The sequence below is a fragment of the Mirounga angustirostris genome, unplaced genomic scaffold (assembly GCF_029215605.1).
Source record: "Mirounga angustirostris isolate CCGP_5_RB_7025 unplaced genomic scaffold, mMirAng1.0.hap1 SCAF_2, whole genome shotgun sequence".
In the NCBI taxonomy this organism is placed as follows: Eukaryota; Metazoa; Chordata; class Mammalia; order Carnivora; family Phocidae; genus Mirounga; species Mirounga angustirostris.
Window position 1 is genome coordinate 68948588 of NW_026991710.1, and position 21268 is coordinate 68969855.

The window sequence follows — 21268 nt, forward strand, 5'->3', positions numbered from 1 at the left end:
CTAGTGCATTATAAAGATGTAGCTGTGCAACTTCATTTTGAGTACTGATTGAGAAGTTCCTTTTTTTTTGGTCTGAAATATGTTATACCCCAAAGAAAAAAGCATATACACATACATACATACACACACTTCTACTTTTATATGAAATCAGTACATTTACATATGAATGTGAATTATAATAGTGTTCAAATCAACTACCTTGGATATATAATTTATCCTCAAAATGTAAATAATTTAAAATAAAAGTAAAATGAACTATTATCATTTTAATATCAATATAAAAATTATTGAGATATTTTATATGCTTTCTTTTTATATCCTCAAAATCTAGTATGCATTTGCACATAAAATACATCTCAATTTAGACTAGTCATAATTTAAGTACTGAATAGCCACATGTGGTTAGTGGCTACCTAATGGACAGTATAGTTCTAGAAGATGTCATTACTCTTGCTTTACTATTGGAATTTAGAGAATATTTTACTGATATCCAGCAGAATAAATAAATACCTACATAAATGAGTGCTCATGGTGGTATAAACTTCTCATTGAGTCTACTAAATAACAACCATAATCTTTCTTATATAATAAAAGAGTTCCTTAATAGAGCTTTCTTATTAATCAGATACAATATTTAATAGAATTATGGACCACATATTTACTGGCAGTTTCTAAAAAAATTTCACATATAATAAATATACTGAACTCAATCTTGCATTATCACTGTTAAAGTTGGCAACTGTTGTACATAGATTTGCATGATTGTGTGTTAGCAGGGTATTTCTATATGTGTAAAGTATATTTTCTATTAATATGTAAACTTTATTACCTATATGTTACAAACACTAATATGTGACTTTGTTAGAGAATGAACTTTTTGTCATTTCAGAAATATGCCAGCTCATTTAATAATTCTAAATCATAGATATCTCTCCAAGAAATTCCTGATGGAATCTAGTACAGGACTTAGTGGTAGAACTCAAATAAACACTACTTCTTCAAATTCTAAATTTCACTGGAAAAGCAATTATCTGGGTCTCAGTCATATCTCCAAGCCTATTTTAAACCCAGCTAATCTCTGGCAATCTGCATAATAATTATGATTTTTAAATGTGGAAGTTCATGTTGTAAGGAGGATATGCTATATTGACCTATTTAAGACTGGATAGTGTCAAGTGTAATTCAAATCAATGAAACTCTAGAAAGAAGCTTAGGATGTCAGCAAGGAGAGAAATTATTATGCCTAAATGTTGTAGAAGCATAAAATGGTTTTAGAAAAAAGATGGAAAATACTTGCAAATAGTGACTTCTTTTGCTAATTATAAAGATAAAGATATTTTAATAATTTGGGGTTTGGTGACCTCTCTTATTTATGAAAAAAATAGCATTGCTATTTTGAGTTACAGACAAGAAAATAATTTAAAGAAAAAAAGCCCATTGAAAATTTAATTAAAACAAATCATTGCAGTAGGTAGATTCAGTACTGGTCAGATTATATAAATCATCACTTCGTTTTTCAATCACAATTATACCACTTACCCAACTTTTTGCTTCTATCTTTACTCTCCTGGTAAAATCATTATGTGTTTAAAGGGAGAGAGAACAAAACAGGTAAAGCTGCAGCAAAAGGTACAAGGATACAGTCCCTTCCTGGAAAGAGGATTTTGTGGCGAACCATTTCTCCCATAATGCATCCCACAGACCATATATCCACTAGAACAGGAGAGAGGGAAGTGAAGAAAAGGGAGGAAAGTAAAGTTAACTAAGATAATTGATCTCTGAAGGAGGAGGAAAAAGAACAGTTTGATTAGAAGGTACAATTTTTGTCTCCCACCAAAAGTCACCCCCAAATGAAAACCAGCACTGTAATATGACATTAACAATGTTTAGTATGAGAACTCAAATTAATTTTTAAAAATTACTTTATGGGTACCTTAGATTGCCTTTGTAGTGCCATAAAGCGGTGACATGGAAACACAGAAGCTACACCAAAATTATTTCCATAGCAGGCTGCGGCTAAAAGACATAGGGGTTTTTGACCATTTGCTGGATGTAGCAAAAATAATTTTAATCAACCTGGAGGGGTGGCTGTTTCCATTTTCTATTCCACTCAGTTATGTGGAATAGGGCAACAAGAGACTACTCTTTTGTTCTCTTTGGTTTTGTTTGTTTGTTTGTTTGGTTGGTTGGTTGGTTGGTTGGTTAGTTGGTTGGTTGGTTCAAAACAAGGTATATGCAAGCAAATCCAAGAAACTAGGGAACAGCTGAAACCGTGGTTTAAAGGCAGATGTATTGGAATCCCTGGTGTTCAGGACTTAGTTTTTCCTTCAGAAGTTATCCTTGTAAATAAACATCAGTTTTAGTTTCTATTTGAAGTATTTCAAGAATAAAGATATGATCAATTAACACATGTATAAAGGAGTCATCTGGGAGTAAAGCAAAAAAAAGTATGAAAGGTGTTTAAAAATTGTTCTATTTATTTGTTTGTTTGTTTTATTTCTCAATTGTCATACTCGTTAACCAAACATGTTCACCTTCTCTTACCAATCTTTACCCTCTTCCAACTTGCTTTTTAGTAAGGACCAAGGGAACTTTGGGGCAAAAACATTAGGCTGAAATCCTCCTTGGGGAAGGAAGGCGGGGTAGGTGCACAGGACAGCTGGGCATGCCTGAGGAGGAACAAGCGGGTTCTTCTGCATGATAACCTTCCACTCATAGGCAAGAGGGCAGCACAAGGGTGCTAGTTATACCTTCACAGATCTAGAGAAGTGAAAACACTAAGGCAGTAACTTGCAACCTTTTCTGGTGAGGGAAGGAAAAGGGAAGAAATTACATGCATTTGTGCAGCTAAGATCCGTAACTCCATAATAGGCAAATTCAGACCCTACCCCCAGACCTCTGTAGAGCCTTGATTTCTTGATTTTTTTAAATTGGTTCCCCTTTGAATTTTTACAAATAACCTGTGAAAAATGTATACAAATATCTTCTTTTCCAAGTAAGTTATATGTGGTATTATACCTTGGGAAGAGGATTAGATTTGCCTATTCCAAGTTAAAAGGTAACAGAATCCTGCCATCGCTCTCCAAAGTGAACCTGACCTTCCTAAGAGCTGACTTCTCCCTTTCCTCTGCACAAATACACAGAAGTATTGGCCTTCTTCTAATCTGAAAGTACACAATGAAATTTTTTAAAACTTTGGTGGCCAGGGAATTTTCATAAAGTTACCCTTTAGCACCTGCACATAAAAATACACAGATAGTTATTTTTATAAAATTTATAAAAATAGACTGCTAGGAATTAAATAGAATAAAACATAAAATAACCATGCAAGGTACATTGATCATATATATACAATCCTAATTTAAAACTATTTTAATTCTTAAATTTATTAGATATATTTTTTAATATGCTACATTACTTGTTAGAGGTATTCTTTTCAAAATAATAAATGGCAATGCATTTAATAAGTGTTTTATAAAGTCTTTAATAAAATCAAATTGTAATACATTTTGAAGATTCTTTCATTTCTTTTAAAATGTTCATGAATACTAGATTTTTTAATGAAATGAGTAATATAAAATTTAATATTTTCTCCATGATTTGGAATTTATAAAAATTTACTAGGTAATTGCTATCCTAAATATTACTCACAGAGCAATTTAAAGCATTAAAGAAACTCTTATCTAACTTGAACAATTTGGATTGTTCTAAATTGACTATTCTTTGAGCATTTGTAAGATTCTTGCTCAAAGGACTTATGACATCTTTTTGTCTTTTCCTAGGACTAGAGCCATCAATCTAAGATAGCCATGAAGCCAAATGGCTAAATGTAACAGACAGACTACTTCCTGTTTTCATACTCACTTTGAGCTAAGCTCCAACCCAAACAGCAATTTGTCTCAAAATCTACAGCATGTGTGCTAATCAATACCTGCTTGACTGTTTAATCAGATTCCATCCACAGTTCTTTTTGGCCATAACATGTTAGTGTTCTTGTAGTAAAGCTTACTTTAAGAAATATCCTTCACATTTTTTATGAGTGATTCTTCCTAGTATTATTTTTTAAAACCTTCTGAATATGAAAGTTGGCAGCCCTATTAAAAATATATATTCATATACATGAGAGAGAACATTGCCCTTGACCATCTAAAATGTATACACATTTTCTTCATGGTTTCTGTGGCTGCTATGCAGAAGCCTCCTTACCATTCTCCTTGTAGCCCATTCCCAGAATAACCTCGGGGGCTCTATAATAACGTGTAACCACATAAGGAGTCATCATGAAGCTTGTGCCTGCCGTCCTGGCTAGTCCAAAGTCGAGGATTTTCAATGTACAATCAGACTTGACTACAATGTTACTTGGTTTTAAATCCTGACGGTAGGAACAAGAGAAGAAATTAAAAGCCAGCAGCAAATGGAACATATGATTTCTATCTACTCAATCAATATGGCAGTCTTGCAATAGTACAGAGAGGGCCCCCCTTGACTGCAAAGCCCTATATGAAGCAAATGATTACTGCCCCAAAGAAGTTTACAATGGTTTTTTGATATTTTTAAGATATCTTCAAAAACTTCTTAAGCCCAGAAGAGAATTGGACTATGAATTTTACAATTTAGGATCATCTTGGGAAGAGGTTTTAGAATAAATAACATGTCATTTATTGTCATCTGTTAGGTTTTTCCTTGTGGCAACATAAACCTTTCAGCTTATTTTTCATTTCTAGGCCTGACAGAAGAGCAGATCAGGGCAGCTGTCTTAATGCTGCCAGAAACAAGCTATGGAAACGAACAGTCTTATTCCAGCTACACATATGACCTCTGCCAATCAAGGGGCTAGAAAACATGAGGCTTCTCAGAAGTGGACTCTCAAAGAGCTGAAACAAAATGCAAACAAAATCAGCTACAGTGTAGCTAAAATTTTCTTCTATACATTAGTGAACTTTGTGTTAATTCTATTTTAAAAGAAATGAAGGGGCGCCTGGGTGGCTGAGTCATTAAGCGTCTGCCTTCAGCTCAGGTCATGGTCCCAGGGTCCTGGGATCGAGCCCCGCATCGGGCTCCCTGTTCAGCGGGAAGCCTGCTTCTCCCTCTCCCACTCCCCCTGCTTGTGTTCCCTCTCTCACTGTGTGTCTCTCTGTCAAATAAATAAATAAAATCTTTAAAAGAAATGAAGAAGTACATTATATTCAACCTACCCTTCCTACATAAAGAAAATAACCTACAATTGCTCTTTCTCTTCTCCAAAAACACCTTAATTATAATTCTGGAGAGGGTATTCTTACCCTGTGAATAATTCCAGCAGAGTGAAGGTGCTTGATGCCACACAACATTTGGTATAGCAGGTAAGACATTCGTTCATGGTCTAATTCCATCTGAATCACCTGACACAAGTTGGCATCCATCAGTTCCATTACTAAGTAACTGGAAGGTAAATCCACAAGGTTAGTTCCAAATCACAAGATCTGTGAAGTCCTTCAAAGAGGTCAGAATCCCCGCCTAAATATGTAAGTCTTCCAAACTTCCCAGCTCTACCTTTGACTCAATTAACATGTTAGCCATGGTAACTCTACCACAAGGTGACTAGCAGAAGCAGCATTTATTAGTGTGTGGTTCCTGCCCATATGTTTTCTTTTTTCTCCCTGCCCCTATATTTTCTACCTTCATCTTGTCCTCACTTTTCCCTGAATTCCCTGAGTTCTTTCTTGAGTATTATGATTACAAATAAGAAAAAAAATCAGAATAACCTCTTCTATTAAATGCAATGTATCGGTGTCAAATAAGACAACGTACTAGGATCCACTTCCTCTCCTCTGTTAATGTCACTATACTTTTAGATAGATTATTTTTGCACAAAATCAAAGGCACCACAGAAACAGAAATAAAGATTTTAAGATGATTTTTAACATATCCCTCTTATAATTTATTTCTCAAAGTGAATAGATTCATCCTAGAAAGCTCACAGAGTCGATTGATAATAAAAAATACATAATAAATAATAAGTCTTCTCTAATTGAACCAAGAACATTGGACAATAAAGCACAAGCACCGGAAGGCCAGAAAGATGCAGAAGTGTCTTTCCAGGAAGTAACACCAGAAACAGAACCTTCTGTCCTATCACCAGATCCCTTTCATTTACTGTTAGCTCTTATCTCCCTTTAATCTCTACAAGGGATTTCATCCATTGATTTTGTCAATTTCCCTTGAGTTTTTTGAGTGCTGTGTTCTCTCTTCCTTCATGAGTTTTGTTACTTACACATCTTGGAATTCCTCCAATGTTTTCTGGGGTGTGAAGACATTTAATAAACTAATAATCTGGAAAAGAAACAGTGGAAGAGACAGAGGAAGGAGAGAAAGAAAAAAGGAGAGAACAAATTATTCAAAAAGCATATTTAAACAAGTGTTTAACCCAACTCAAAGTCATACACTAGTGTTATGGTAGAAATAGAAAAGTTGGAAAAAAATTTCTAGAACTGTCTCACAGAACATAGAAAAATGTATTCAGAAAGGATACATGATATATGTCTTCAGGTTAAATATAATTAAAAAGCTCAAATTCTTAGGCAGAAGGAAGAGTCAAAGAAGATATATAATTGAGATATTGCTTTAGAGTGTGATCCTCCTTGGTAGAATACAGAGTTGTAATGTAATTAATAAGCAAAAAAAGAAGAAAAGCCATGTAAGAAAAATGGGCAGCAGCAAAATACCCAACAAGATGTAGCAAGGTCATGTTTTTCCTCCAAATGAACAAGGTAGTGCTCTAATTTGAGATTTTCTTGTCTGTTGCTACTTTAGTTTTTTGGCTTCTATTTCACACACAAATATTATTTAAACTAATGCTATAATGATATGTTAGGAAAAGGTATATGCTAGATGATATCAATAATAAATTTAGTGGAAAATGTATTTTAAAAGTTATCGAAATTTTGTTTCTTAAATTTTTTGTTTCCTGCTTTGGTTATTTTATATATTAAGTAGCAAAGAAGTTTACCTTCTAGCATAAGTAAATTAAAAAAAAAAAAACTCTGTCACATTACCAAATATACTGCATACATAGAAAACTCAAGATGTTCTTTCAGCTAAATATTCTCTACTAATGTGCCAGTAGGAAATAAAAATAAAAAATTTGGATAACAATCTTCTACTCACAGGATAGATGCAACAATTTCACAAAAACTGGGTAAGTACAAGTTTCAGATTTAAACATCTTTAAACTATGAATTAATAAATTTTAGTAAATTTTGTAAGTGATATGGAAACATATGAAGTGATTTTAAATATCTGAGAAATGCAGTCAAGTCTAGGGAATGCTTTAGGCCACATGTAGCTTTCATTTGTTGAGGAATTATTGACAAAAAAAATTACAAGGCCATGCAATATGTTTACATATATATTATATACACACAATGTATATATGGCAATAGTGATATTAAGAAAACCATGGGGTTGGAGGGATGGGGTGACTGGGTGATAGACATTGGGGAGGGTATGTGCTCTGGTAAGTGCTGTGAATTGTGCAAGACTGTTGAATCTCAGATCTGTACCTCTGAAACAAATAATGCAATATATGTTAAGGAAAAAAAAAGAAGAAGAAGGTGGTAGCGGGAGGGGAGGAGTGAAGCAGGGGAAATCGGAGGGGTAGATGAACCATGAGAGACGATGGACTCTGAAAGACAAACTGAGCGTTCTAGAGGGGAGGGGGGTGGGAGGATGGGTTAGCCTGGTGGTGGGTATTGAGGAGGGCACATTCTGCATGGAGCACTGGGTGTTATGCACAAACAATGAATCATGGAACACTTCATCTAAAACTAATGATGTAATGTATGGGGATTAACATAAGAATAAAAAAAATAAATATAAAAAAAAAAAGAAAGAAAGAAACACAGCATCACAGGTATTTCCGTTTTGGTTCAACAATTTCATGCAGGAATCTAATTCAGTTCCTTTATTCCAGCATCTTAAAATACAGATGTGAAGCAATGTTTGTCCTGGCCCCACAATCACATTAGCTATCACTTCCTAGAATTAAGCATTCATTTTCTAAATGGATTCTCTTCTCTATTATTAAAGATTTAGTTGGGATTACTTCACTGTTTTACTTTACTTTCCACAGCATTTACAGAGTTCTACACTCTGACTGCTTTTACTTAGTATTAGAAGTACTAATGTGGGACTTACATTTGGTTTTAAGTGAACTTCCTCTCTGTTAACAAGTTCCAGAAATTTATTTCCATAGACATACACCACATGCACATGGACCTACACACATAAAAGGGGGGAGCAGGTAGAAAGCCACTTAGAGATAATCCTTTCAATTGGGAACTTCTTTTTAGGTATCATAAATGTGAACCTCCACATTTCAGTCAAGAACAGGGAGTATGATTCCCTCAAATTCGCCAAGTACATGGGAATTTCTCTACAATGTATTTATTGCATTATGGGGGTTGGAAGGAAGACCAGGGAAATATAAATATATGAAAACACAAGCTATCAAAATTTCCCATACAGTTGCTTCATCGCTTGCATCTATCCATTTTCCTTTGCCCATGGGATTTCTCATTTCTCTGCTATCTTAAAAATAGATTGCATTGGCCATGTGGTTAATCTTGTTCCTGCCTTTATTTAACATACTGAAAGAACAAACTGCTTTAGTAGAATGACTTTTCTTATGAATCATCCTTTCCATCATTTATATATTCTTTTTTAGAAGTACCATGTTCTTTGCATGGCCAAATTAGAGATAGGTACATACTTTATAAAATTTACCTCTTTAGTGAGACCTTTCCTGCTCAATCTGTTTTAAAAAAGTAAACCCACCCACCCAGCACTGACCAGAATAATTTTCCTTCTTCACTTTGTTTTCCCTAATTGTGCTTATCACCATCTGACATTCTCTACATTTGCCTGTTTTTCAGATGGTCTTTTTCTCTCACCCAGTACAACATTAGCTCCACATGGCCAGGGATTAGTCTCTGTTATCTCCACTACTGTAAGCTTAGCATCAGATCTATACATGGGGCACATTTCATTTATTTAACAAATATGTGTCAAATGGCTGAATCACAAAGTCATTGGAATAATAGAGGAAAAGAGAAACACTGTCACTGGAGAAACAATCCACATATTTGTATTTCAAATATCTTCCAACTAAACTCTCATACATACATTTGCTTCTTCTTAGTGAGAGATGGTTAGCCTCATGACAAATTCACTTGTTTATAAAACTGCACTGATAATTTCATATATCCTGTGTGATTTTCATGCTTGAGAAAAACTTTGCAGGGAGTTATGACAGCTATTGTTATAGTTTTATTATAATAATTTATCATTGATTTTCATTATATATTTATATGTAATAAATTATATGCACTATATTTATAAATTCTTTATTAATAATAGTTATTCTTGAAATAACGAATTCTCTCTCATGTAGCCTTACTAAGAATGGGAGCATAGAAAGAATTCCAGAAGCCTTTGTCTGCCGTGGAAGAAGCTTATACCCTGAAGTTGAAGAAAGTCCTATAATGGTATACCCCACTTAGTTGCCATGAGAAATGCTCTTGATGATCCTGTCCTGATGTGCTTTGCAGATATGTTCCTGCACATAGGCCCAACCTGACAAAAAAACAAGATGCTGAAGCACAGTGAACATCTGAAGGCCACCGCCAGACTATAGCTAAAAGAAAAAGGGGATAAAAATTTTCACCTGCTAATAATTAAATTCAAATTACAAAGAAATATAGTGTTCTGTAGGATATTTTTTGGCTTTGTATTTGTTTGCTTTTTATTACTTTGGAAAAAGTATGAAGCTCTCTGGTTAATTTGGAGCAAGATAACCAAATATGGTTAATTTCAGAGCAGGAAATATCTATTAAATTTATCCCCTCTTACACCATATGGTTTTTAGATGAGTTTTAAGTAGAAAGCTATCATGAGGACAATGAAATCAAATGTAGCATATGAAGGATAAACAATTTTAACAGGCAGAAATGACAAAGTAAAGAAAGCCGTTCCTACTCAAGTTGGCACATGGATTTTCTTTCTCCAATCTCACAACCTCCCACTGCCAGAGGTTTAAAAAAAACAACTTACGTTTTTATGGTTCACACACTTCATGAGGACCAGCTCCCGGTAAGCTCTCTTGGCATGCGTTTGGTTCTGAAAGGGTCTGCTGAGCTTCTTAATGGCCACATTTCTGTCAAGAACAGCATCATACGCAGCACTGCAGAGATCCAAGAGCAATCCAGAATTAGGAACAAAGAAGCCCTTAGAATTTCTGCCTACTGATATGGGTAAAGAAAATACTATTTTGGAATCCTACTCTGATACTTCCTCCTCAGGTCACATGCCAATCAGGCTGTAAATAAAGATCCAGAAGTTACTAGTATCAAACCATTCTACTTGCTAGGAAAAGCAAAAAAGAAGAGTATCTTGCCAAAAAACCTCAGCATATAATTGCCTCCTTGAGTGGGAGACAAAAGAAAAAAAGAAAAGTGCTCTACTTTCTACTGGTCCAGCCACGTGAATGTGGCAAGTCATTTAATCTCTCTGAGCTTGAATTTCTCATCTAATAATATGTGATATTTAGGTTTTCTCTAGCTATAAAACTCCATTGTCTTTTGGTTATATTAAGTGAACATTATTCTTTCCCATTTACAGGAACCAGATTTTAAGGTATGACATTCATTGCCATGAATGTACATGTTGGTTGATGCTGAAGTGTGCACACTAACAATAACAAAGCTCAAAATAAGGAATGCAATCAAAGGGTTTTTAGAAGCATAAATAAGTGCATTTAAATACAGAGATGGAAATGAATGCTACTAACATTTGAAGCTTTCAAACTATTTGAGAGTGAAAATTAACTATGCTTTGAAAAGAAATCCATATACAGTACTGTTTCTCCCACACACAGAATACATGGGTCTGGGGATCAAATAAGGAAGTGAGTCTCCTCTTTGCATTATACCTAATGACTCATTCACAGATTTTCTGCACCCCCTTCCCTACATCTTCAGATGGTTTTGGATTTTGTCTTAATTGCCAGGAAGGAATGCAGCAATCAGTGTCCCCTACAGTTGATCTATTGAATTGGAAGTGGCATTAACCATTCAGTGTTCATGCCACTAAACTAAAAGATCAGAAAGGGGTTACTGTGTTGTAAGATAATGATAGACTAGCAGGATAAGTTTGGACAAGGTCTTATAGTTCATCTGGTCCCTGCCTCCTTTTAATACTAATTCTTCCATTTAATACTTATTCTCCTCCAAAATATCTCCATAAAATGTTTGGCCAGTCTCTGCTTGAACATCTCCAAAAACATGATATATTACTATTGAGGCAGCTCATTATGTTGTTGAGAGTTAGAAATGTCATAATTCTAATAAGCAAAGTTGTCTCTGTGGTTTCTACTGACTTTCTCTGCCTACCAGAGTAACTCTCGAAATAAGAGTATCCACTTTTCCATTATGGTAAATGCATAATATCTAAAATCCATTAAGGGACTGAAAACAATCCTTGGCCTAATCTATAAGCAAGTACCCAATACCTCTTGGCTTTTCTTATTTTTCCCCTAAGTCTTTTCTTTCTCAAGCTAAATATCACCAGTGTCCTACCACCATTTGTCAGAATGTGATTTCAGGTCCTATCACCATCTGGTCAGTTTCCTCTGAATATGTTCCAGTCTGTTGATATCTGAAAATGTGGATCCTGAACTAAATAAACATTGCTAGTCTAGGCATGGAGTGTCACTGAAGATTAGGGTAGAGCTGTCAACTTCTTCGTTCATTCACTAGCTCCTTCACTCTGTTGACACAGTTAATACAGCTAAGTCTGTCTTGACTTCTTTGATAACAATATCACACACTATTGACTCACAGTGAGCCTATGTTAATTAAAAATACTCTCTTTTTAAAAACCTGTGCTGCTTTCAAACTCTTCATGTCAGCACTGATTCTTCTGTTCTTGTTAACCTACCAATGGCAGCACAGGTAAAGGAAAGAGTCAAAAGGACCTACATCTTTTCAGTAGTGCCCAAGAACCACAGTGAATTTGGAAACACAGGAATACAACTTGTCTTCTGAAGTTAGGAAATCAATTGAAACAGTCACCTTAAAAAGAAAGAATAAATTTTAGGCCAAAACAACTTAGCTGAAGTCATTAAATTATCTAAAGAAAGAATAGCAATCAGTCATGTGGGCCTAGAACAGAATCAGAAAGGCAAATTATGGCACTGTCTGATTGAAGAAGTGTCCTTCCATGTAGATCCAGGGATCCAGTCAGCCAGGCAGATGTTTACATCTGTATTGTGATTGGCAGAGACTGTAGACAGCATTCTGACCAGCATACCCTTATGAGGCTGATTCTATTTTCTGGGGTCAACATTCTGATCATGCTCTCCCACAGATTTTTGCATGCAGGAATATTACCTATATTTGGCCAACTTGACTATTTATTGCATTTCTCATGATTTAGTAAATCAGCATCTGTTTTTTTTATGGAGCCTTTAGTGAAGGTTTGTCAGTGTCATTTGAGTCCCTGAGATACCGGCCAGATCCTGCAGGAGAGTGGGCCAGCTTCCAACTTCATGTAGAATGGCTGAGAAAATGCCATGCTCTGGGGTTCTTGGCACGTTCTGACCTGTGTCTCCCAGAAATGTTGTGGTTTTCTCCCTCCCTCTGTTACCTCTTCCTTGAAGCTATGTTAGGTATGAATCTCAGCACTGCTGCTTCCTAGATGTGGAGCTAGGGGAAAACCACTTACACTCTCTGGTATTAGTTTCCTCACATTTAAATGGAGATAACAGCCTGTCAAGATTATTGCAATGAGTAGAAGAGATAATAATGTATCTATAGTGCCTCATCTCGAGGAAGCACTTAATAAACAATGACTATTGCTACTTTTAAAATCAGCCTTCTTGTTGGAGTCATTGTGTAATGTGGGTCAGGATAAAATAGAAATTCCTATGGCATGTGCTACAATTGGACATTTATCTACAAATCATCAGTTTTTAATCTTTCTACTAATTACAAATCCATTCAACTATGTCACAGTCTTGACCACATTTCCCAAGTTTGTCCCATGATATAGAATTTTAGGGCAAATGCCTTGTTAAAATCTAGATACATTATGGCCATATAGTTCTATTACTTACCACTTTAATAAGTTATCCAGTATGATTTATTTTTAATGAACCCTTATTCCCAGTGATTGCTACATCCTTTCTTAATGGCTCACAGGGTGTCTTTTCTAACCAATATTAAGACCAATATCAAGCTCAGCAGATGTCTCTTATAATCTCTTTCTTTCCTTTAAAGGATTAAGAATGTTTGCCTGTCTACACCTGAATGGAATACTGTGGTTTGGCTCACTGAATTCCCATTTGCCACCCTGTATCATGTCTTCTTGGATGGAAGAGACTTGGGAGTTAAATGTACAATTCCCAGATGCTTTTGCAGCTAGTGCTCTGGACTCAAATAAGGTCCTACTACGTAGATGCAACTATGAGAGATTTGTAAGGCAAAAGTGAGGGTGGTCATCTTCTACCATTTCTTGGTTGGCAAGCAAGGTCTCATGGAGATGTGAAATTTTCTTCTGCAAGCAGTCATTCATTCTTCAAATTCTGGGGTGAGAAAAGGGATCGAAGCAAAGGCAACAGTGGATTCCAGGTACCAGGGCCCAGTCACCAGCATCATGGAGTAGTGACAACAGTAGTAACAAGCGCACAGTTTCAGCTCTATGATTCCTCAATCTCAGTTACAATCATGTATTGTAACTGGAAGCTCAGTGGTTCTAGGATACTCTCAGAGGTGGGAGGTCCCCTGGTGACTCAGCTCTCTCATGTCTGCGAGTCATTCCAAGAAGCCCAGACTAGAGGCCACTTCTCCAGGCCTTCCAATGATTTTGCAAGCACTGTATTAATCTTTGCCTACTTTAAATGTTTCTGTTTCCTGCCATGAACCCTGGATGACACTACAATCTTTCCCAATCTTCTATAATTCCTCAGTGATTATTGGCAGCAATTTAGCAAATATATCTACAAACTGGCATCAGTGGTGTGATAGAGTCACAAATTCATGTCTGAAAGTTCTCCATTACTCTTGAGTCATCTTTTTTTTTAAGAGTCTTGGTTCGGAACACCTTACTTTTTTTCTTTCAGTAGTTTTTTTTTTTTTTTTCTTTTATCATCATGCAGAAAAGAAGTAAATCTTTACAAAGATTTTCTAGCAACTTCCAGCAACTGCCCAGCAATTTTGCTAAAAATTTTCCACAATTTCTTGACAGAAAGTACTAACTCACTTCCACTTCTACCAGGTTTATTTATAAAAGAAAGATACAGCCTTTTGTTGTTATGCTCCTGTCATTTAATGATGTTATAAAGTTAAGATTACTTCATTGAAGTATTTATATAAACACACACACAGGGACACACACATCTCTGCAGGCAACTCTTATTCTCTACATATTTGTCAGCGTCTGTTTTTTTCCTTCTGGCAATTGCAGACAACCTCTTGCACAAATATTCTTAAGTAATTATTCATTTAATAATCTTTCTTGTTTCTTTTCCCTTTCACATTTAAAATATTCTTGATCATATTAACACGTTTATGGGCCAAAAGAACAATTTAAAAAATCTCTAGGCCTTATGAGAACTTTATGTATTAAAAAATAAAAATAAAAATTTAAATACTTCAAAAACCTTATCATTGCAGGATCTTAAATGTCTTAAGCAATAGCCCAGCAGGCCAGATTCCATCCTGGGATAAATGCTGCACCCTTCATTGTTTATTTTCTCTTTCCCACATTCTCATTTGACCTTTTCCAAAAGCCTGGACTTTAGTAGAAAGCTACCAAAAAAAATTCTTCCCAATGCCTTCAAATATCTCACTTTCGTGCCCAAACATTACAGTCCCTAGAGATGCTATGGACACACTGATTCCACCATGGAGAACAGTGTTGGGGAACCTGCCAAACTCATCCCCGCCTCAGGACTTTTGCAATCATTCCTCCTTCTGCCAGGAAGGCTCTTCCCACATCCTCACCTGATTCCACCTTGTGGTTCAGGATTCAGCCCAAATATCATCTCCTCAGTAGAAGCCTTCCTTAATCACCCCATCAAAAGTCAACAGTTGATTTTTTTGATTAGTTGCTTTTGTTATTGAATTGCTTAGCTGTAATGGTTTGCTTATATTTTGTCGGGGAAGCTTTTGACTACAAGCAATAGAATTCTAACAATACTGACTTAAGTAATAAAAATATTAATGATATTACCTAATGGAAAGTCTAGAATTAGGCATATCCAGTTTTCAGGGATACATTATAACTCTTGTAGGCCCTAGGCACTTGTGACTTTTGATTTTCTGCAAATTGGTTCTCAGCATGTTGGGGGGTAAAAAAGCCAGTGATAGAGTTCCATGGGTGCATCAAAGGGAAGTATAGGTGTTGTGCTGCATCGCTAAGATTCCCCTTCAGGAATAAAGGACTTATTATACCAGCTGCTGGGAGTGCTGCCAGCAGATAGTCCCTCAGCTCTTAACCCCCTTTGGGTATAATTTCAGCCAAAAAGATCTGCTTAACCAAAGACTACACTTTCTTCATGGCACCTTCATTCAATGACTGATGAACCTGGGATTATAAACACCTGGCCACCTCATCCCAATGCAGGACAGCTGGGAAGGCTCATTCCATCTTCAGAACTCCCAGTAGGGTCAGCGAAGGCTTCCTTTGAGATTGCATCACAGCGGAACTTCTGCCTCTGTGCCTCTTGTCCTTTCCCAGGTGTTAACCCCCAAAACGCTCCCAAATAAATCTCCTGCGTGCAGTCACCATCTCACAGGGTATTTTCTGGGGAATACAACATTTGAAAAGCAGTAACTCATGGCCAAACACAGCAATAAGCTGTGAAGTTCACCTGGATCTTTCTCTAAGCAAAAGCCAGGGTCCAATTACGGACAAAAGTAGCTGCACTCAGAGCTCAACATCAAGTAAAGACATTTCACCTATGCAACAAACTAACCTAGATGACCAAGCCTAGTTACATAGATTCCAACCAAAACCATGCAATGGACAACAGAGTTGAAACAGGAGCAGCAAGGGGCTCAGAAGCCCCTCCCTCAAAGACAGCATCAAAGCATCAAAAGTCTAAACACTAGAAACTGAACTAGTGCTTGGCAGCCCTTCAGTGAACTAGTGACGGGACATTTCACAAAGACCTACCATCCTGATGAAGAATATGGGACCAGCTAAATATACTCGTCACCACCAAAAATAGATGAACCTAAAGAAGATGACTGCCCTAGACATAAGGCAACCATATTCTTGGAAATCAAAATGGGATGATGGCACTGGAGAAGAAACTGAAGCCTCCCAGAGAGGAACTGCTTCATCTCGGTGAGATGGGGTTAGAGGGTGCATGCAGGTAACTGTCTCTCTTGCTCTTATTTTATTTGACAAATTGTCTTATGACCACCCTGCTGCCCTTAATGACCATTCAGTTCACCACCCATGTATGTTCATACCCATGTTTTAACCTACAGAATCCACAAAGCTGCCAGGCTGCCATTTGATAGGGTAAGTTGGAAGCTTGGGAATTTACAGTTTGGCTTGGTATGAAATATGTAAGGCTGGTCAATCTGCTAAAAAGCATACAGAGAGCACATAGAGAGTAGTCAGAATATCCTTGGTATGCAGATTTTGCCATCTGTGTGGCATAAAGCTATATTTACTTTTTTAGTGTCAAGTAAAGCTTCTTTAACTTTTCAATAAACCCTTTTGGCAAAAATAAAGAAAACTGAGACCACATATATAATCAAAATACTATATACTGAATTTACATTTCTTGTGTTTTCTCGGGCACAACCAGATGAAAACCAGAAAATAGTTCTCCTAAAGGACCATCAGTATCTATTTCAAAGTCAGTAATTATTTCAAGAAGACTGTGCCCAAGCATAGTGATTTAATACATGAGCCTGCAAAAGATGCATTTACAGATTACTCATGAAACATGACTTTTCATTTAGGTCAAATACCTGTTTTTCTAAATTAGTTTTGTTCATTTTCAGTTCTAAGGATATTTTTGTGGTGGGATATGTACAAAAAGTTAAGCAAAACTATTAATGTGTTCTATTAACAGAAAAATGATTTTATAAACATTTAAATTTTTACATAATTTTATCAAATGCTTCAAATATAAAATCAGTACTTTTCAGTAATACTTTGATTTTCTATTCAATTCAATAACTCAAAGTAAAGCTTATGGAAATTCAAGGTGAAACATTTGACAATAGTGTAAAAACTTATAATTTTAGTTAAAAATGACACTGGAGACCCATTACTTATTTTTTTCAATAACACATATACAAATTATTTTGGAAAATATCATCATACTAAAAACAATTCACATTGGGTCCAAATAAATTGCAACATTCTACAAATCAAAATATAGTTTGCATATACCTGAAACTCACATGTTATATGTCAGTTATATATCAATAAAAAATAAAATTTGTAGGTACCAAAATTTGTAAATATTTTTATACATACAGGGTGAGAATCACTTTATTATTAATTTTGGAGACAATGCTGATGTTAAATCAAAAAAATAAAGGCAAGGCAATCAGCATTTTCTTGGCAGCCTTCATAGTTCTGTTTGAAGAACAACTTTGTAAATAAGCCTAAATTTTGGATGCTTTTTTTTTTTCAAAATCGTTTGGAAATCTTTAATCATGGTATTTAGTAAATGAAGCATCCCAATACTTCAGCTCTTGAAGTTCTTAGGGAAATAAAAGTACACTGAAATGCTCTGGAATGAACTGAAGTGAGAAAGGAACTAACAAATCAAATCCAAAAAATGAGTTCTCAAAGAGAAGACATTTAGCTTTGAAATTCCATAAATACGATTTAGAATACCTTAGTTTGTAAGGATAATATTTTGATAGAGTTCCTAATTTTAGGGTATATTCATATTATGTATAGGATTTGAAGGAGATCCTTATTTCAGGATATTTATATTCTGATTGTAAGTGCCTATAATTTTTCAGCATCTAAATGTGACAATCCATTAAAAAGACCATAAATATGGGCAATCTACTTGACAAGTTCTGTCTTATACAATTATTTATTAGCAAAGGAACTCTAAATGAAAGGGAGAAACAGTTTTTGTGAAAAAAAACTTGGGCTAATCAGAAAGGATGAATACCCAACTTTTACATCAACATGGATGGGACTGGAGGAGATTATGCTAAGTGAAATAAGTCAACCAGAGAAAGTTAATTATCATATAGTTTCACTTATTTGTGGAACATAAGGAATAGCATGGAGGACATTAGGAGAAGGAAGGGAAAAATGAAGGGGGGAAATCGGAGAGACAGATGAACCATGAGAGACTATGGACTCTGAGAAACAAACAGGGTTTTAGAGGGGAGGGGTGTGGGAGGATGGGTTAGCCTGGTGATGGGTATTAAGGAGGGCACATACTGTATGGACCACTGGGTGTTATACGAGAACAATGGATCATGGATCACCACATCAAAAACTAATGATGTATTGTATGGTGACTAACATAACATAATAAAAGAAAAAAGAAAAAGAAAAAGAAAACTTGGGCTAAAACACTCATATATTGCATTACAAAAATAAAATAGAATTGAGAATATTTTCAATTTAGTAGAATTTGTTCTTACCAGGTACCTAAGACCTTTTGAGAATATTTTAGATAAAAATATTGTGATCTATACTGAAGGTGTCACTATTTCAAATTTAGTAACCACAGCATACAATTTTGAAGATTTCTAGAAATTTCACAAAAAGTTAAAAATAATACAATCACATTAAAAAAATGTCTTCTTCAGAAAAATACCAGTGAAACTGTATTACAGACAGATAGGGCTAGGAAGTTTCAGAGATTAAAATACATCAGACTATACCAAGAATAATTATTTTTCTTATGTTACATTTTTAATATTTAGGTAAGCAATATAAATCAATTTTTAAATCTTATTTGTATTTTTAGTTTATTTCTTAAGAATAAGTTAATTTAAAACAGTTTTAATAGCACTATATTTACGACCATCAATGTATTTCAATGTGTCCTTTCACTATCAAAATTTTCCCAACTTAGAGATAAATGATAAGGTCCCTGATGCTCATGACCACTGGGGTCCTGGTTGAAGAGGCTTTTGCATGTCACTCCCACATGAAGGAAGAGGCAGAAGCAAGGAACTGCTCTTCTGGAGTTACTGCTACACTCCCACCTTTAGCCATTTCCTGGCAATAACATTTGAAGTGTGATTTATAGCTAGTAGTTTTAATCTAACAAGATTTTCCTTAAACATCTGCACAGCAACCTAGGTAAGTTTCAGAACTTGGATGATGTCGGACTTAGCTAAGGAGTGGAAGTTTATTAAGTGCATCCTCTCTTTTTTTTCTGCCAGTAACTCAACCCCGATACAGCTGACTCTCAAACTGGCCTTGTGGTAAGAATGTGCTATGTTGCCTTTTGCCTCGTTGCATCCGAGAGAGCAAGATGGGTCACCAGCAGCTGTACTGGAGCCATCCGAGGAAATTTGGCCAGGGTTCTCGTTCTTGCCGCGTCTGCTCAAACTGGCACGGTCTGATCCGGAAATACGGCCTCAATATGTGCCGCCAGTGTTTCCGTCAGTACGCGAAGGACATAGGCTTCATTAAGTTGGATTAAGTGAACTTCCTTGAATTGGTCATCCAGGATAACCTACCTTAACTGCGGATACCCAAGATACCTACTTTAATGCCAACACATTGTACATAAAATAAAAATGATTCAATTATGAAAAAAAAAAAAAGAATGTGCTATGTTTAAAGTTAACAAACTAGAGACAGTAAGATGTTCCTTTGGCTCAGGGGTTGGGACTATTTCTTGACACCTACAAAATGGATGAGATCCATTAGGTGACTCACAGGAGTCACAAATGGTTCCCGCACATAGGACAGATGATAGGAGTAAACATTGCCCAACCTACGAGCCTACTCTCTCTTCCTCCACGCCTGCCCCAGCACAATGTTTCTGGCTTTAGGACTGCACTCCACTATCCTGACGACTGGTGTAGTACTGGTCACTATGAATGGTGCCCAATAGCTCCCAACATGTCCTTGTAGAATTTACATTGGCTATTGTTTATGCCCCGGGACTTCTTTATAGTATTTATCTTTTTTTTTATTCACTTCCCCTACTCTGATATTTGGGCTGATATTTATGAAATTGAGTTCTATCTCTGCAGCAGTTTGTTTGTGCCATCATTATAGCAGACTTATTACATACTGACTTTTACTGCATCTTTTTCTGTCCTCAAAGTTGTGCTCCTTAATGGCCAAAATCCTGAAGGATTTAGCTTTGTATCCCCTACGTGCCTTTTGCATGAAATTGTATTTGCTATTGCTAAATGTTTACTTTAGCTTTAACTATGTTAATAAAAGGGCATTATATAAGCTAAAGGACAAAAGTTTAAATACACTAAGCATCATATTTTTAAATGGATGTGTTATACAGGATGCCAAGATATTATCTCCAGCTATGATGTCTTTCCCAAAGCTCCTAATTCACATATACGATTGTCTACTGAACACCTCTAATTTTATGTCTGAAAAACATCTGAAAATTAATATGCCCAAAACTGAACAAACTTTTGATTTCTCTCTTAGCCTTAAATTGCCCTCCTCTGATCTTTCACTTAAACAATGATTTGTTCAAGTGTAGAAGTCATTTCAATTTTTCTCCTCTCATCTCCTCATATCCAATCCATAAAGAAGGACTGTATTTACCTCCAATGTATATTTTCAAATTGATCCACTTAACTCAAACTCCCTTTCCATTACCATGGGTCAAACGTACTACAGAGACTGCCCCTTAAATGGTCTCCTTGCACCAGTTCTTGCTTCTCTAAATCTATACCTGACCATTCTCACATTCTTATTATATTTAAATTGGGCTATCCCTGCCCACATTATTTTGTGTCTAAGAATCCTGCTTATTTTTAGCACTTATAGGAAAATGTCTTCGGTAGCACAGCCTTAATAAAATAATAGAACCTCGTAGAGTTGCTGTGAGAATAAAGTTAGCTTAACAATAACAACAGCAAACCTGCCCCACTGCTTGATTGTGAGTCCCATGAGGGCAGGAGCCACATGAGTCTTGATCACCATTTTTTCCCTAGTTATATTGAGATATAATTGACATATTAAAGTGCACAATATGATTATTTGATAAATGTATATATTGCAAAATGGTTACCACAATAAG

The 21268-nt window shown here is 35.8% G+C and overlaps 2 protein-coding genes across 3 annotated transcripts in view; one reads left to right on the forward strand and one right to left on the reverse strand.

The window, feature by feature from the left end:
- Positions 1-21268, reverse strand: part of MAPK10 (mitogen-activated protein kinase 10) — a 327652-nt gene that overhangs the window by 79643 nt on the left and 226741 nt on the right. For both annotated transcript variants that reach the window (XM_064584738.1, XM_064584737.1), the window contains 5 exons: positions 10090-10219; positions 6254-6312; positions 5283-5421; positions 4207-4372; positions 1642-1713 (listed from right to left, as the gene is read on the reverse strand). In XM_064584738.1, coding sequence (XP_064440808.1) covers positions 1642-1713; positions 4207-4372; positions 5283-5421; positions 6254-6312; positions 10090-10219 — 566 coding nt within the window. The remainder of the gene's footprint in view (positions 1-1641; positions 1714-4206; positions 4373-5282; positions 5422-6253; positions 6313-10089; positions 10220-21268) is intronic.
- On the forward strand, positions 19492-19814 carry LOC135362969 (small ribosomal subunit protein uS14-like). Its single transcript, XM_064582716.1, has one exon. The coding sequence runs from the start codon at positions 19520-19522 to the stop codon at positions 19688-19690; it is 171 nt and encodes a 56-aa protein (XP_064438786.1). The 5' UTR covers positions 19492-19519; the 3' UTR covers positions 19691-19814.